General features: G+C 38.7%; 1 protein-coding gene across 1 annotated transcript; it reads right to left on the bottom strand.

Moving 5' to 3' along the window:
* Positions 1-255: 255 nt before the first annotated feature.
* LOC136213949 (bifunctional UDP-glucose 4-epimerase and UDP-xylose 4-epimerase 1-like) lies at positions 256-2,791 on the bottom strand. The gene is made up of 9 exons (XM_066002851.1): positions 2,406-2,791; positions 2,238-2,287; positions 1,915-2,050; positions 1,539-1,640; positions 1,198-1,425; positions 1,039-1,120; positions 832-914; positions 659-750; positions 256-551 (listed from the first exon to the last, which is right to left on the bottom strand). Exons 1-9 carry the CDS (start codon positions 2,592-2,594, stop codon positions 464-466), a joined length of 1,050 nt encoding a protein of 349 aa, XP_065858923.1. The 5' UTR covers positions 2,595-2,791; the 3' UTR covers positions 256-463.
* Positions 2,792-16,215: the final 13,424 nt, after the last annotated feature.

The following is a 16,215-nucleotide window of genomic DNA, read 5'->3' as shown; positions in this document are numbered from 1 at the left end:
TTTTTACATTTGTTACTTTCTCATGTTGATACATATCATTTCAGACTAATTTGATCTCAAATGTAAAATTAAAAAGCCAAATTAATTTTAAACTAAATTAATCGTTCTAACCAATTTCAAACATCAAATTGATCTTTATAATTCATTAATGATTTATTTTGTCAAGTACTTTTAGGTAACAATACTCAGAACATTTCTTTGATCCAAAAATTAAAAAAATCAGTAGTAAGAAATGGAATGTTTAGACTTAAAACAGAGCATTAAAATCTTAACCAAATGTTGTGTATATTAGCACATCACCTCACCTTCTATGGAATTGCAAAACAATTCATACAAGAAAGAAAGTTTCTGAACAACATAAAATGTACGTATATTAAATGTGTATATTATTCTATACTTGTTCTTATAACCCCTTCAGAGGGCAAGTATAATGTTGCATTTTACAAACAATTGCATCAAGTTTTCAAGCCTCCTTTGACTGGTAGCCCCATGGGTAGCTGCTTGCCCATTTCCACTGGTCTCTGCACATCTCATCTACACCATATTTTGCCCTGAAAAATTGACATATTCAGTACCACATGGATAAAGAACCAGAACCAGAACCAGAATCATATTCAGTAATCAATAATCAATTAAGAGTAATAGATAAAGAACATACTTCCAACCAAGTTCTCTCTCAGCTTTCTCTGTTGAAGCATAGACTTCAGTAGCATCTCCATACCTTCTTGGACACATCTTCAACGGAATTTTCTGTAGTTTTTGTTTCACAAAAATATCATTCTACTTATTGATATCATAGGAGACAAGAAGCATAAGAGAAACAACAGTTACCTTGCCAGAAGCTTTTTCAAATGCAGCAACCATTTGAAGCACAGATGTTCCAAGTCCTGTTCCCAAGTTGTATGCTACACAACCTACATACAATTGAATTGAATTGAATTGAATAGATAGACACATTTGAGAAATAAATCTAAAGAAAGATTCAAGACCTGATACCATCTGTAATATTCAAGTGAAAGCATGAGGACAATGGCTCACCTATTTTCTCAGCTGTAAAAAGTTTCCTAAGAGCAGCAATATGACCATCTGCTAAGTCAACAACATGGATGTAGTCCCTGACCTGTTTATAGAAGCATGTTGATATTTAGAATAGTGTTTTGCCAAATGACAGTCAACTTCTAGTGCTACTATACATACCGGAGTACCATCTTTGGTGGGATAATCATGACCGTATACATTGAGTACGTCCAATCTGCCAACCGCAACTTGTTGGATGAAAGGCATGAGATTATTTGGAATACCCTTTGGATCTTCACCAAGTTTACCACTCTCATGAGCTCCTACAGGATTGAAGTACCTCAGTAAGATGATTTCCCATTCTGGTTCAGCCTTTTGGATATCACGAGCAATTTCTTCGAGGAAAAGCTAAAAAGAAGGAGTAGACAAATATTAATCACAAGGAAACATGTTTACTTTAGGAAAGATACCTTCAACTTGAAAAAAATAACAAACATCTCTCAGCATACATGAGTATGTACCTTAGTCCTCCCATAAGGGTTCATTGCTCGTAACTCGAAGTCTTCAAGGCATGGCATCTTTTCTGGTTGCCCATATACAGTTGCAGATGATGAGAATACCATCTATATGTCAACATCAAGAACAAACATAAGAATATAATACTAAATGAAAGCCATATATAGCCAGATTACTTTAAATAACTGAAATAATCCCACAAGAAGAGTGGTTTTGGTGTGAGTTTATTCAAGGACATAGACGACACAACGAGAAAAAGTAAGGAAGCTTTACTAGCCTATAATTGAAATTACTGGCCAATTGAATAATCTAACTCACAGGATCATAACAAACCAGCAGTGATCTTTCAAGAAAACACAAAAAGGATAGAAAGATCTGTACCTTCTTGCACTTGTATTTTGCCATGATCTCATACAGATTAATAGTACCAATCAAATTATTGTCAAAATAACGACGAGGATTTACAACACTCTCGCCCACTGCCTTTAACCCAGCAAAATGAATTACAGCATCAAATCTGTCAATTGTCAAATATCAGAGCAAGTAGATAATCCCCCAAACTGGCAACGTCTGTTTTTTTTACGAGTTATTAAGAATCCAACATGAAATATTTTCACCATTTCCATTCTAGAAAGAAAAGAAATGGAAGTTCGATAGTTTTACAAAATTAAACCGGTGTTTCAGTTACTCTATAATTCACTTACTTGGTTCGAGAAAAGAGTTTCTCCAAATCATGCTTGTTCCTAAGATCACCCTGCAACCACACCAAACTACTGATTTCAGAGAAAAAACTAATTTCAAAGAAAAGAATCAATTTCAGTTTCAGATAAAAGAATCGAATCGAGTGATATAATCAAGAATGGAAAAATTACCTCAACAAATTCAAGTTTCTGAGAAAGCTGAGGACCAACCAGTTCCCTGACCCTATCAACAGCTTGAGTGACAGAATTATCAAGATTATCTATGATTGAAACCCTAAACCCCTCTTTCAGGAGTTGCAGTACAGTATGGGTGCCAATAAACCCAGCACCACCAGTAACAAGAATTGTTTGTTCAGCCATCGTGAAAATAAGCCAATTACAAGAAACGAAACAGTCGATCGAGAGAGGAATAGAAGAAAAAAAAGCTTCGAAGAGAGAATGAATTCCAGAAGAGGCGAGAAGAAGAGTATATAAAGGAGCAAAATGAAGAAGTTGGATCTCAAATGCAGGTTAGTTTTATTTTTTGGCGCGCTTATAACTAAGCTTCTTCAATCTCAATCCACTCGCCTTATTAGCGCGTTAATTACACTCTCATGTTGTTGGAGCTAGTACAACTCACGAGGCATTGAACAAAATTATGTTTCCTTATTTTAATACCAATGATCTAAGTCTCGTATTCGGAATCTAAGAAATCAACTGCTTCGGCTGCATCGAGAGAAATGGAAGTATCTTGATTTATGTTCAACGAGTAAAGAGAATTACCGATCAGTTAACCGCTTTGCAATATAATGCTAATGATCTGTGTGATGCTATTCTTATAGGTTTTGGACCTAGTTATCATCCCTTTATTAGGGTACTAGAAGTTATATTTGAAACTGTAGACTTTGATGATCTTTACTGAGTGAGGAACGTTAGTTTGAGGTTGACACTATCTAAGTTGCTACCATTGTTAACTATTATAGAGAGACATGAGTACTCGAGGACCTGGTCGAAACAACAGAGGCAAAGGCCGATCCAACCAATCAGCAAATCGAACCAATTATTTAAGGAATTCTTATAATTACTCACACAAAGTTTATATTTAGGATGAATTTTTTTTTTTTTTTTTGTCAATAATTATAATTTTTTCATAATTTTTTTCCCTAAGCCATTGGCTCAACAGATCGCCTAATTAGCTTGAGGTTGACACTATTGAAGTTATTCCCATTTTTAACTATTCTCGAGGGGGTATGAGTAGTCGAGGACGTTGTTGAAAGGCAGAGGCTGATCCAACCAATCACCAAATCGAACCAATTATTTTTCATGATTTTTAGTGTTATGGTACATAGTTCATTCTGACGGGTGATAGGGGTGGAAAACTTCTATCTTTTAGTACGGGTTTTGGGGTAATTTTACGCTAATTCTAGTAAATTTATATCAATTTCGCATGTTTTATTTCACTTCTATCAATTATTTAGTTTTCAGTTCTATTTTAGCACTTTTATCACTCTTCGTGTTATTTATGTCGTTTTTAATAAAATAATGTCGAGTTAACACTCACCTAAATTTTTTCCTTAATATTTTGGCTAATTGATTCACACAAATGTCAATATAAATTAATTTGGTACTTAAATCCTAAGTTTGGTGAAACGAAACAGTCGATCGAGAGAGGAATAGAAGAAAAAAAAGCTTCGAAGAGGGAATGAATTCCAGAAGAGGCTAGAAGAAGAGTATATAAAGGAGCAAAATGAAGAAGTTGAATCTCAAATGCAGGTTAGTTTTATTTTTTTGGCGCGCTTATGACTAATCTTCTTCAATCTCAATCCACTCGCCTTATTAGCGTGTTAATTACACTCACAAGTTGCAGCCAAATCAGTTGATTTTTATACTTCCAAATGATTTCGTCCTCCATGAAAATCCCGGAAAGTTTATATTTAGGACGAACATTTTTTTTTCAATAATTATAATTTTTCTTTATTTTTCCCTAAGTTGGATCAACAGATTTTCTGTAGTTCCGTGTAAAAATACGCCCTTGACTTCTATTAATGATAAGAAAAAAAGAAAAAAAAAGTTTCTTACATTACCTGATCAAGTATAAAGGTAGAGTAATCACTCATATTATCAAAGATAAGAATGACTCCTCCGCAATAGAATAAAAGTTCTCAGCTAGATAGTGTCTTTCTTGTCTCGTAATTGTAAGAGTGTAATTCTCTGTGTTTGTTATTGATATGAAGTATCGTATTTATACAGAATACAGTTCACTCTGTAGTGAACAACTATAGTCAACAACTGAACCTATATTCTAGGCTAGAGATAAATAACAGAATATTACAGATAAATAATAACTAAATACATAGTCTAATACACCCCCGTAGTCGAAAGGTTCGGAGGGCGAACATTGAGACTATTGCGAAAATCTTCAAAAAGTGTTGACGGGAGACCTTTGGTGAAGATGTCAGCGATTTGATAGCGAGATGACACGTGAAGGACACGGACTTCTCCTTTTGCAACGCGTTCTCGGACAAAGTGAATATCCATTTCCACATGCTTAGTGCGGTGATGCTGACATTGTCACAGTACACTATTGAAGATTTCTGAATCGGACAGCCGAGTTCTAAAAGCAGATTGCGTTTCCAGCATGTCTCAGACACGACGTTGGCAACGCCGCGATATTCGGCCTCTGCGCTGGATCGGGACAGTGTTGGATGTCGTTTTGCTGACCAAGAGATTAGATTGTCCCCTAGGAATACACAGTAGCCTGATGTTGATCGGCGAGTGTCGGGACAGCCTGCCCAATCGGCATCCGTATAGGAGATCAATTGACTGGGAGAAGATGCTAGAAGTGTGAGGCCAAAGTCAAGAGTGCCCTGAACATACTTGAGGATGCGTTTGAGAGCAGCCATGTGTGTAGTTTTTGGGTTGTGCATAAACAAGCATATCTGTTGAACTGCGTATGAGATATCGGGTCGGGTAAGGGTGAGATATTGAAGAGCACCAGCCAATCATCTGTATTCGGTGGGGTCATGGTAAGCAAAACCAGAAGAGATAATGGGCTTTTGTTTGGTGTCAACTGGAGTGGTAGCCGAATTGCACGAGTTGAGTCCGGCTTTTGCAATTATTTCAGAAGCATACTTCCGCTGAGATAGGAAGAGAGAGCCAAGAGAGTGAGTCACTGATATGCCCAAAAAATAGTGCAGAGGGCCCAAATCTTTCATTGCAAATTCGGAGCTCAATTGTGACATTACTGAAGCCTGAAGTGTGTCAGAAGAGGTGATTAGCACTATATTGTCGACATACAGAAGGATGTATGCCGTGTCAGAGCCTTGTCTGTAGATAAATAATGAGCTGTCAGAGATGCTATTGGAGAAACCGATTTGAATAACAAAATTAGCAAACCGCTGATACCAGGCCCGAGGTGCCTGCTTGAGACCGTATAATGATTTCTGTAGAAGACAGACATGATCAAGATACCTGGAATCCCGGAACCCTAGTGGCTGATGCATGTAAACGGTTTCAGTAAGATCCCCATGCAGGAAGGCATTTTTAACGTCTAATTGCCGAATTTTCCAATTTTTAGACAGTGCTATGCTGAGGACAGCACGGATAGTGGCTGGTTTAACCACAGGGCTAAATGTTTCACCACAATCAACTTCTGCTAACTGTCCGGAACCATTCCCAACCAATTTTGCTTTATATCGCTCGAAGGAGCCATCCGACTTTGTTTTGTGCCTGAAAATCCACCAACTACGAATAATATTAGCACATTTTGGACGGGGTACAAGTACCCACATCTTATTTGCAATAAGAGCCTCAAATTCATCATTCATGGCTTGTATCCAGTTTGGATCACTTAATGCAAGAGCTGGTGTTTTTGGAAGCGGAGATATGGTAGGTTTTGTTAAGGCGGATAGATTGAGCATTCGACGAGGTTTATGGATGCCATGTTGAGCTCTCGTGGTCATTTTGTGAGTGCCAAGAACTTGTAATTGAGGAGAAGAGGCAGTAGTATCAGAAGGAGTTTGTGATGTAGAGTAATCACTCATATTATCAAAGATAAGAACGACTCCTCCACAATAGAGTAAAACTTCTCAGCTAGATAGTGTCTTTCTTGTCTCGTAATGTTTTATCTCATGTTGTTGGAGCTAGTACAACTCATGAGGCATGGAACAAAATTGTGTCTACTTATTCATCGGGATCTAAGTCTAGTTACCAAATTTTGAGGGGTCGGTATCAATTTGTGCAAGCAGGACAGCTAATCGAATCTCTCTTCATATTCGTAATCTAAGAAATCAACTTCTTCAGCTCCATCGAGGGAAATGGAAGTATCTCGACTTATGATCAATGAGCGAAGGGAATTACTGATCAGTTAACAGTTTTGCAATACAATGTTAACACCAATGATCTGTGTGATGCTATTCTTATAGGTCTTGGACCTAGTTATTGTCCCTTTGTTAGGGCACTAGAAGCCATACTTGAAATTGTCTCAGCTAGACCGTGTGATTCTTGTCTCATAATTTTTCTTTATTTTTTCCTAAGTCACGGGTCAATGGATTAATCTGGAATGGCCAACTTATTCTATTCATTATGCGCATCGAGCAGGAAGGACAATTCGGCTTGGCATGAAAGGCAATGTGGTAATGGTCTATGAGGACCATGAAAAACTTCAAGAAATAGCTCGGGATAACAGTTTTTGATTGTGAGTTCGCATAGGGAAAATTTATAGTGACATATAATGAAGAAGAAGAATAGGAAAAAGAGAATAAACCTTTAGAAGTTCTAAATTGATTAGAAATCTTATTTACCAGCATCACTTTCTTTGATGAGTTGACGGATACAGTTCCTTGTAATTTCATTGTCCTAGATACGATAGTTTCCGTCCGTTACAAAATCCTACAATAGATTGTAAGCAATGTTTTGAAAACCGGACCGGACTGGCCGATCGAACCGGTCGAATCGCGAACCAGTCAAGTGTCCGGTCTGGTTTTAGCTATACAGGTTCAACTATATTAAACCGCATCAAACTGGGATTGAACCGCGAACTGGTGTTGAACCAGTGAACCGGATTGACCCTGGTTTTTTGCCATTTTTTGAAAAACATACTGAATTAAGGGAAAAATTTAAAAATTAGGTAGAGAACAACCTCTTTAATAATTGGTGTTAATTAATTTAATTTTAATCTTAATATTGTGTTAAACTATGGGTTTGATTTTAGATGTGTGAATTTTTAATTAATGTGTTAAATTAAGGATTGGTTACCGATGTGTGAATTTTTATATTATCTGTATGAATTTTTAATTTTTAATTAATATGTTAACTTAAGAATTGTTTATTATATGTATGAAATTTTTAATTTTATATTCAGTGAAACATCATTTTATTTTTTATATATATATTTATTTTTTTATCCGGTTGAACCATTCCAGTTAAACCGATTGAACCTATTGAACCTTGAACCAGTTGTCTCACCGGTTCAACGTCCGGTCCGGTTTTCAAAACATTGATTGGAAGTAGTAACAAAAAAAATTATATTTTTTTTTTTGAATAGAATTGCAACTTTATTAGATAGTAGGACTAGCGTCCTCACGAATAACATCTGCTAGCCATATAGGCAAAACACTGAAAAGACTATCGTTAGCATTGGAATAAGCCCGCCTAGCCATAACATGAGCGGCCTTATTCGCTGAACGATGAATAAAACACAAATTAAAACCAGAATGCGAGTTGATGATATCCCTGCAATCTTGAACAATCAAACCGAACTCCGAATTATCTTGTTTGTCAGAATTAACCCCATCCACAACTAATTTGGCATCTGATTCAAAGACAACATTTATGAAATGTTGGCTAGCAAGCCAACTCAAACTCGTACGGACCGCAAGTGCTTCGATGATCTTTGGTTCCTTTACAGCTTTAATTAAGCAACTGCTCCCAAACAAAAAATGGCTCGTCTCATCCCTTACAACCGCTCCCAATCCACAGCTTCTGATTTCCGCAAAGCTCGCCCCATCTGTGTTGCATTTTATTGAACCAGCCGGTGGCGGACTCCAAGTCGAAGGTGTGGCGATCACTGAATCAGCTCCTATAGGTGCAGAAAATGCAGAAGTAGCTACAGGTGGCCCAGTTCGCTTACACATAGACGAGAATGCTTTCCAGTCCCTAGTGTCGTCAAGTATAGTATGCCAGGTGATATCCGTTGGCCACCATTCTTCTCGCCAAAGCACTCTATTCCGGTGTTCCCATATCGCTTTTAAACCGCAACAGATTCTGACTAATCTTTCTGATGGTGCAGTTTCTAGCTCTTGTAATAACCATTGTGAGAACGACAAACTTCCAATATGAGGGACCCTTAAACCAGCAACTCGCCATAGATCACCTGCAAAAGAACAAACTGTAAATAAATGTCGGTCAGACTCGTCATCCTCCACACAAATCGGGCACTCAAGTGATACTGGGACTCTTCGTTGGACTAGCCTAGTCCGAGTGGGCAAACAATTAGAGCATACCCTCCATATAAACATTTTTAATTTTGGCGGGATTTCCAGATTCCACAATTTCTTCCATCCCCCATAACCCACTTCATTATTCGCCATATTCATTCCTGTGAGATACCCAGATCTAACATTATAGAACCCGTTCTGGGACCAGTGCCACATCCTGACATCTTCCTTGGGGGTAATTGGCAATATAATATCACAAATGGCAGAAACTTCAGAATCACTGAAATACCCATGCAACTTATTCATATCCCAGCCCCTCCCACTTTCATCCATCAAGTCTGCCACCCTCAAATCAGATAGTCCAGGTAGAACAAAAGAATTGACATGAAAATCATCTAAATTTGGAACCCATGGGTCATCCCATACTTTAATACTTTCACCATTTCCTACCCTCCATCTCATTCCTTGTTTAAGGATACTCAGGCCACTCCAAATACCTCTCCAAACCATACTAGGATTATTGCCTAATTTGGAGAGTAACAAGTCCTCCCTTGGAAAATATTTAGCTTTAAACATTCGACTCACTAAAATATTTGGAGTATTAATTAACTTCCACCCTTGTTTCCCTAATAAGGCTAAATTAAACACATGTAGGTTCTTAAAACTCATCCCTCCCAAATCTTTTGAATTACATAATTTAGCCCAGTCAAACCAATGGATTCCCCTTTTCCCATTAGGTTTCATGCCCCACCAAAAGGAATTCATTAATTTTTGCAATTCATCACAGGTAGAAAGAGGAATAAGGAACGTACTCATACAGAATGTAGGTAGTGCCTGGGCCACTGACTTCAGCAACACCTCTTTCCCAGCTTGCGATAAGAACCGGAAGCCCCAACTTCCAAACTTTTTCCTCAGCCTGTCAACAAGAAATGCAAAAATACGCCTCTTTGATCTACCAATAAGTGATGGTAAACCCAAATATCGACCCGTATCAAGTGGGGTTTGGACCCTTAACATTTCCTTTATCTCCTCCTTTAGTTCCATATTGACATTCGAACTAAAGAAAATCCCAGATTTTTGCAAGTTCACTGCCTGCCCCGAGGCCACTTCATATTCCGTCAAAATCCGTATAACTTCACTAGCCTCCCTAGACGAAGCTCCAAAGAACAAGAAACTGTCATCAGCAAAAAATAAATGTGTTACTGCAGGTGCTTGTCTGCAGATTCTACACCCTGAAATCAAATTCTGACTCTCAGCCCTTCTTATTAGTTTAGATAAGACTTCGGCACACAGTATAAATAGGTACGGGGAAAGTGGGTCTCCTTGTCTTAATCCCCTCCCCGGCTTAATCGGATCAGAATATTCTCCATTCACTGCCACCCTGTAATTCACAGTTGTGATACAGAGCATAATCCACTCAACCCATTTGTCACTAAATCCCATGCGAATCATGACCAGTTTCAAGAAGTTCCAATCCACCCTATCATAGGCCTTGCTAATATCAATCTTCAGGGCAACATGTCCAGAGTTGCCTCTATTTTGCCTTTTCATAAAGTGTATTGACTCAAAAGCCACTTGCACATTATCAATTATAGACCTTCCAGGGACAAAAGCAGATTGTGTTTCTCCAATAATAGCAGGGAGCACACTTTTTAGCCGGTTAGCTAAGGCCTTTGCAATTATTTTGTACAAAACGTTGCATAAGGAGATAGGGCGAAAATCCTTAAGTAAGGATGGCTTGTCAATTTTCGGAATCAAAACAATTGTGGTATCATTCAAATCCGGAGGGAACTCACCCTGATCCAACCAACACTTACAAGCTGCTCCTACCTCACTACCAATTGTATCCCAAAATGCTTGATAAAACCCTGGATTAAGCCCATCAGGTCCAGGGGATTTGTTCGGACTCATAGAGAACAAAGCGTTCTTAAAATCAATTACCTCGAACGGGGCCGTGAGCCTCTCATTTGTGAGTGTGTCAATCACAACTTCAATAACGTTGACCGTTTCTGACTCAGTTTGACCATTTGAAGAGTACACTGATTGAAAATACCTCTGTGACATATCCAACATAGCTTCCTGGTTATCAGTCTCCCCACCTGAATCGTCTTTTAGAAATTCAATTTGATTCTGTTGTCGCCTGGCCTTTACACTAGCATGGAAAAACTTAGTATTTCTGTCCCCCTCAGTAAGCCAGAATACCTTAGCCCTCTGCTTCTAGAATCTCTCCTCAGCTTCCAGCACCTCATTAAGTTTTCTCTTCGCAAAGAAAAATTGAGCAATGGAATCCCTGTCTTTCCTACCATGTAATCGCTCCATTTTCCTTTGCCATTTCCAAATTTGGCTTTTAAAACGGACATTGAACTTTCTCCCCCATTCTTCCATCGACCTTATACATGCTCTCAATTTGTCAGGCACATGCCTTCTCCCCTGACTTCTCCAATTCCCCTTTACCAATTCACTAAATTCCCTCTCATTCAGCCAGCTGTCTTCAAAGTAAAATTTCCTTGCCCTCCTCCTTCTCTCTGTATACTCTAGAGCAAGCACAATTGGGAGATGATCAGAATGACCATTTATGACCGAATTTACCCGGTGATTGGCGAAACGTGTAAGCCATTCACTCGAGGCGAAACTCCTGTCCAATTTCTCCCTAATCCAATTATCGGAACCCCTACCTCTTTCCCATGTAAACTGGCTTCCACGCAAACTCAGCTCAAACAAACCACACTCCTCTACCACTCTATTGAACGCTTGCATCAGATGTGTAGGAAAATTTGCCCCACCCTCCTTTTCCTCTGCCTTGAGAATACAATTAAAGTCTCCCATCACTACCCAAGGTAGGTTAGAAGCCTCCGACAGATTCCTTAACAGACTCCAGGAATCCCCATGTTTACTCCGATCTGCGTACCCATAGAACCCTACAAACCTCCACTCCCCCCTCACCTCATCAGACACTATCACGTCGATATGATGTTCTGAGTAGCTTACAACCCTCGCATTAACCTTCTCCTTCCACAACAATGCCAATCCCCCACTTCTACCTCTCCTATTTACAGAAAAGAGTCCATCAAAACCCAACTGTTGTTTTAAGGTAACCATACGGCTATCCTCTACAAGTGTTTCGATTAAAAATAAAATAACCGGTTTCTGGGAAGTAACCAATTCCTTTAGGGACCGAACTGCCCGATGGTTTCCCAAGCCACGACAGTTCCAGCTTACACAATTCATGGCAATCGGCGGCCCTGGCTATTAGGGCTCGCCGAATTCTCTTCATGAGGGATCCTTTTATCCTTTCCAGGAACATGGACTCCTCCACTCTGACCATTCTCCTTACTCACTAATCCCTTACCCATCTCTCTCCTCCTCTTTCTTGCCTCATTAAGTTCCATTTCTGTATCCTCAGCTACCTTCCCACTCTCCCCTCCTGTGGCTCCTGCCTCAACCTCCTCTCCCTCACATACCTCCTGCAGTTTAATATAAGGTCCTGATATAGAACAAAATCCCACCTCAAAATCCCCTAGACTTGTTTTGGGTGTATTTCCTCTCTCTCCCATGCCACTCCCCTTATTTGAAATATCTCGTAACACTCCCCCACCACCCCCTCCCCACCCTCCTCTACTTCTTCCACTCCCACTAGTATTCACACCACTTCCCTCCCTTAACCATCTCGCCCCTCTTTGATCCCCACCCCTTCTGATCGGTGCCTTAAGCCATTCCCCCCACTCCCGAGTAACTTCGTTCCCTTGTAACTCGAATAGCTTTTCACAGTAACGATCTGTATGTCCCAAAACACCACAAATGTAACAAAAAATTCCGAGCCTCTCATATTTGAAAGTGGCCAGCGACCACACTCCTCTAGCACTTTTTATTTTCTTGAACCTCTTCAAAGGTTGACTACAGTCGATAGTAACACGAATTCGCATATATTGTCTATGGAACCCCTGATTGTTATTAGCATCATATTCCTCAAAAAGACCTAGAAAGTTCCCCAGTTGTTTTCCTACAGTTTCTGACATAGTCCCCACAGGTAATCCATACACTTGAACCCAAATTGGTATTTCAAACAAGTCTATCTCATCTGGATTTGCTCCATTTCTCCAGTTTTTCAATATCAATAAGTAATTATCAAAAGACCAAGGACCTCCTGCCATAACCCTATCTCTATCAATAGGATGAAAGAATTCAAAAGAGTAAAGATTGCTGCTTATCTCTTGTATATCAACTCCACGTCCAGGTCTCCATAGTAGAGCTAAACGGTTTCGGAGGGTTTGGAAGTTCAACGGCCTGTCAGCAACAAATCTCCCTACAAAATGCAATCCCGAATCCTCCATTTCAACTTCTGTTCGTGGCTCCTCAATTTCAATGCTAAGTGCATCCGCTCCTTCGATTGATAACCCAGCCATTCGACTTTCCATCCTGATCCAACCCTTGTCAGAACACACAGACGAAAGCACCAGAGATGGACCTTTCTCTCCAAATTCGTCTCACCAAAAATAAGAAGAAAGCACAGAATGGAACCAATCTTAAACACCCAACACAGAATCAGTAACTCCAGAAAATAACTCTAGAAAAAACAACAACATAGATCCAATTAAAGAACTCGACACCCGCCTCAACACTCCCTCTCAATAAATCACCAAAGTTACAGTAGAAAAAAAGACACAATGACAAGCTTCCCCAATTCCCAATTTAGCATAGAAAAATCCCAAAGTGGAAACAAAACTTTGGGCCAATTATAATTCAAACAGCAAGCTTATTCCATTTGAGAAAAAATCAAGAAAGCACCCGAAATTAAAATTCATTGTTGCCCACATTTCAGAAGAAATTAATCCAATTTGAAATCAACTCATCTCCAATTACCATATCAAACAGCAGCCATATGAGCAGTTAATCAAGAAAGCAGAATAATCAAGTCTAACCTGCTAGCCTTTGAAAGAAACCACCACGAATCGCACTCAACTACTGCTCCCCGATACCCAACTGGTAGCCGACCAAGAATAGCGATCCGTATTCCCAAACGCAAAAAGAAAAAACCGGAACAGCAATCAGAAATCACCAAGAATAATCAAATAACCCTCTCACACCACTCACAAGGAATCGGAGAGACGATTTAAACTCTCACGGCGGTCGGAGAGACGAGCGAAACTCCCACAGAGAAACCTAGACGGCGGCGCTGGAGAGACTTTCCACGGAGGTTCTGTTTTAATTTTCTATAAAAAAAAAAAAATTTATATTTAGGATGCAAATTTCTTTCAATAATCATAAATTTTTCTCTATTTTCCCCTAAGCAACGGATCTTCCGTAGCCCCTAGTAAATCCTCCCATAGCCTTTATTAACAATTGATGTCAATTAATATATTTCGTCTTCTACTAACCTCCAAGATGACCTGAAAGAGAGGAAAACAGGTCATAGAGGGCCCGAAGTCCGGTAAAGCTCCTCTGATGCTTAAGTTAGCAAAGATTGAAGGAGGGTTGAAGACAATATTCTTAAGTTAGCTCCTCCAACACCGTCTCTAGTTCCAGTAGCCACAACTCTAGCTTCGATGATGGAACTCGTAGTCCGATCTAAAGTAAGGAATATCCCTTACATGTGGATCAATTTCACCATTCGAATAAAAAAAACTCATAAGAACCGTCCAATCTGAAGTAAGGAATATCCCTTGAAGATGTTAACGGTGCCTTCTAGCCATGTGGATTCATATCCACCATTCGTCTCGGTATCAATACGGTAGAAAAAGGAGAGCCATTGGATTACAAGAGACGGTTATATAAAAGACCACCTGACGTCTAAGCAGTCTAAAGGGATGACGATGCAAGACTTGAATATGGTAGTCTAGACGGAAGGAAAAACTCTAGCACAATTTATTCAGCGTTTCCAAGCCCTAGCCATTCGGATAAAGGATTTCAATGTTGGGGGACCATAGGAATCTATAAGATACCCTCGAAGGGAGAAAATGACAGGGATCACAAGGATGACCTGAAATAGAGGAACAACATGTAAGAGAGGGTCCAGAATCCAGTGAACCTGCTATGATGCTTAAGTTAGCAATGCTTGAAAGAGGCTTGAATACAATGAGAATATTGGTGACTATGATGTTACCTACCTGTTTAGGATGCTCATATATATATATATATATATATATATATGTACGTATGTATATATTGTTGGGGTTTAGTGTCCTATAGACAATTGTTCTAGGATACAAACTTAATGTAAATGAATTGTTCTTTATATCATTTGTTTTAATGAGATATATGTTTTATAACTATATAAAGGCAATCCCTTTTAAGCACTAAATAAAGTCTAATAAAAGGAAATCCGTAAGTTTGTTTAAAGTGATTATAAAGTGTTCATACAAGCATGAAGTGAGACAAAACTTTATAATAAACTAATAAACTTAAAACCACCCCAAGTCAGTGATATGTTTGGGATTGATATATCACTGTTGAGACTTGTATGTAACAATGTCTTCTGTCTGACAGAAAGCTGATCTCACAAGCTTCATATATACAGATATCTGGACAGTTACATAGATCCGATGAAAAGTTGTTCATTAGGATTGGGGATCCGATTTGAGATAACATGATGGGTAGATTCGTCCTTGTCACATGTTCATCTCATTGGTACTAATAGGTATAACTAATCCTCAGACTCAAAGGAATATTAATTGGTATTCTGGATTACGGAATGTGACGCTTTGACTCTGGTGTAACACGATCCTTAACAGAGATGACTCTGGGGTGTGAACAGTAGACGTTGGGTATCACAGGAAGTGATTGCGGGATCGTTATATATTGGATTGAGCATTTATCACTCCCGATGAATGGGAGATACATCCAAGGATCGCTTGTGGAAGACTCGACTCTAAATCCTTGCAAGGTGATAGCTTAAGACTTGAAATACAGATTTCACTTAACCTATCTATTTGAGTTGACTCGGCCTATACAAGTAAAACGAACGTCTCACTATATGTGACTTGACATCATCCATAGTCATAAGATTCAGTTCAAGGATGTAGTTGATAAAGGATCGAATTATACTGTAACTAATACGGAAAGGTTAACGATAGAATCAACATGTCTTCTTATAGCTCTGGGGGAATGATTACGGACTTGCTAATCACATACTCTGTACATCATTCCGTTATGCAAAGATTATATATAATTTTTTGAAAATTATTTAATAACGTTGCATACGGCTAGAAGCAATAAGAACCTAATGGGTCACACATAAGACTTGGAACCTAAAAGAGAGATAGATGTTAATTAATTGATGGAAGCCCAATTGAGCCCAACAAGGCCCATGGACCATGGGGGGTCGAAATTCATGTAATAGAATACATGAATAATTATTTTGATTTTGTTAATTCTAATTGGATTAGGATTATGAATTAAATTAATTAAGAGATAAATAAGTTAGGAGTTTTAATTAGATTAAAATACTCGTATTATTATCCAATAAGGTTATTATTATTATCCTTAATATATTAGATATATAATGAGATAATAATTAGGAATTCTATTCCGAATTGAATTCCTATTCAGTAACCTAATTCTATCTAACT

This window comes from Euphorbia lathyris, chromosome 1 (assembly GCF_963576675.1).
Source record: "Euphorbia lathyris chromosome 1, ddEupLath1.1, whole genome shotgun sequence".
Taxonomy (NCBI): Eukaryota; Viridiplantae; Streptophyta; class Magnoliopsida; order Malpighiales; family Euphorbiaceae; genus Euphorbia; species Euphorbia lathyris.
This window is presented reverse-complemented; position numbering and strand designations above follow the sequence as displayed.

Bases quoted from the DNA above. Each gene is read 5' to 3' on its own strand.
- LOC136213949 (XM_066002851.1), bottom strand. From the start codon at position 2,594: ATGGCTGAACAAACAATTCTTGTTACTGGTGGTGCTGGGTTTATTGGC. The intron at 1,641-1,914 runs GTACAGATCTTT...GTTGACATATAG, and splicing joins CAAAATACAAGTGCAAGAAG to ATGGTATTCTCATCATCTGC. The intron at 1,121-1,197 runs GTATGTATAGTA...TTCTATAAACAG, and splicing joins CCACCAAAGATGGTACTCCG to GTCAGGGACTACATCCATGT.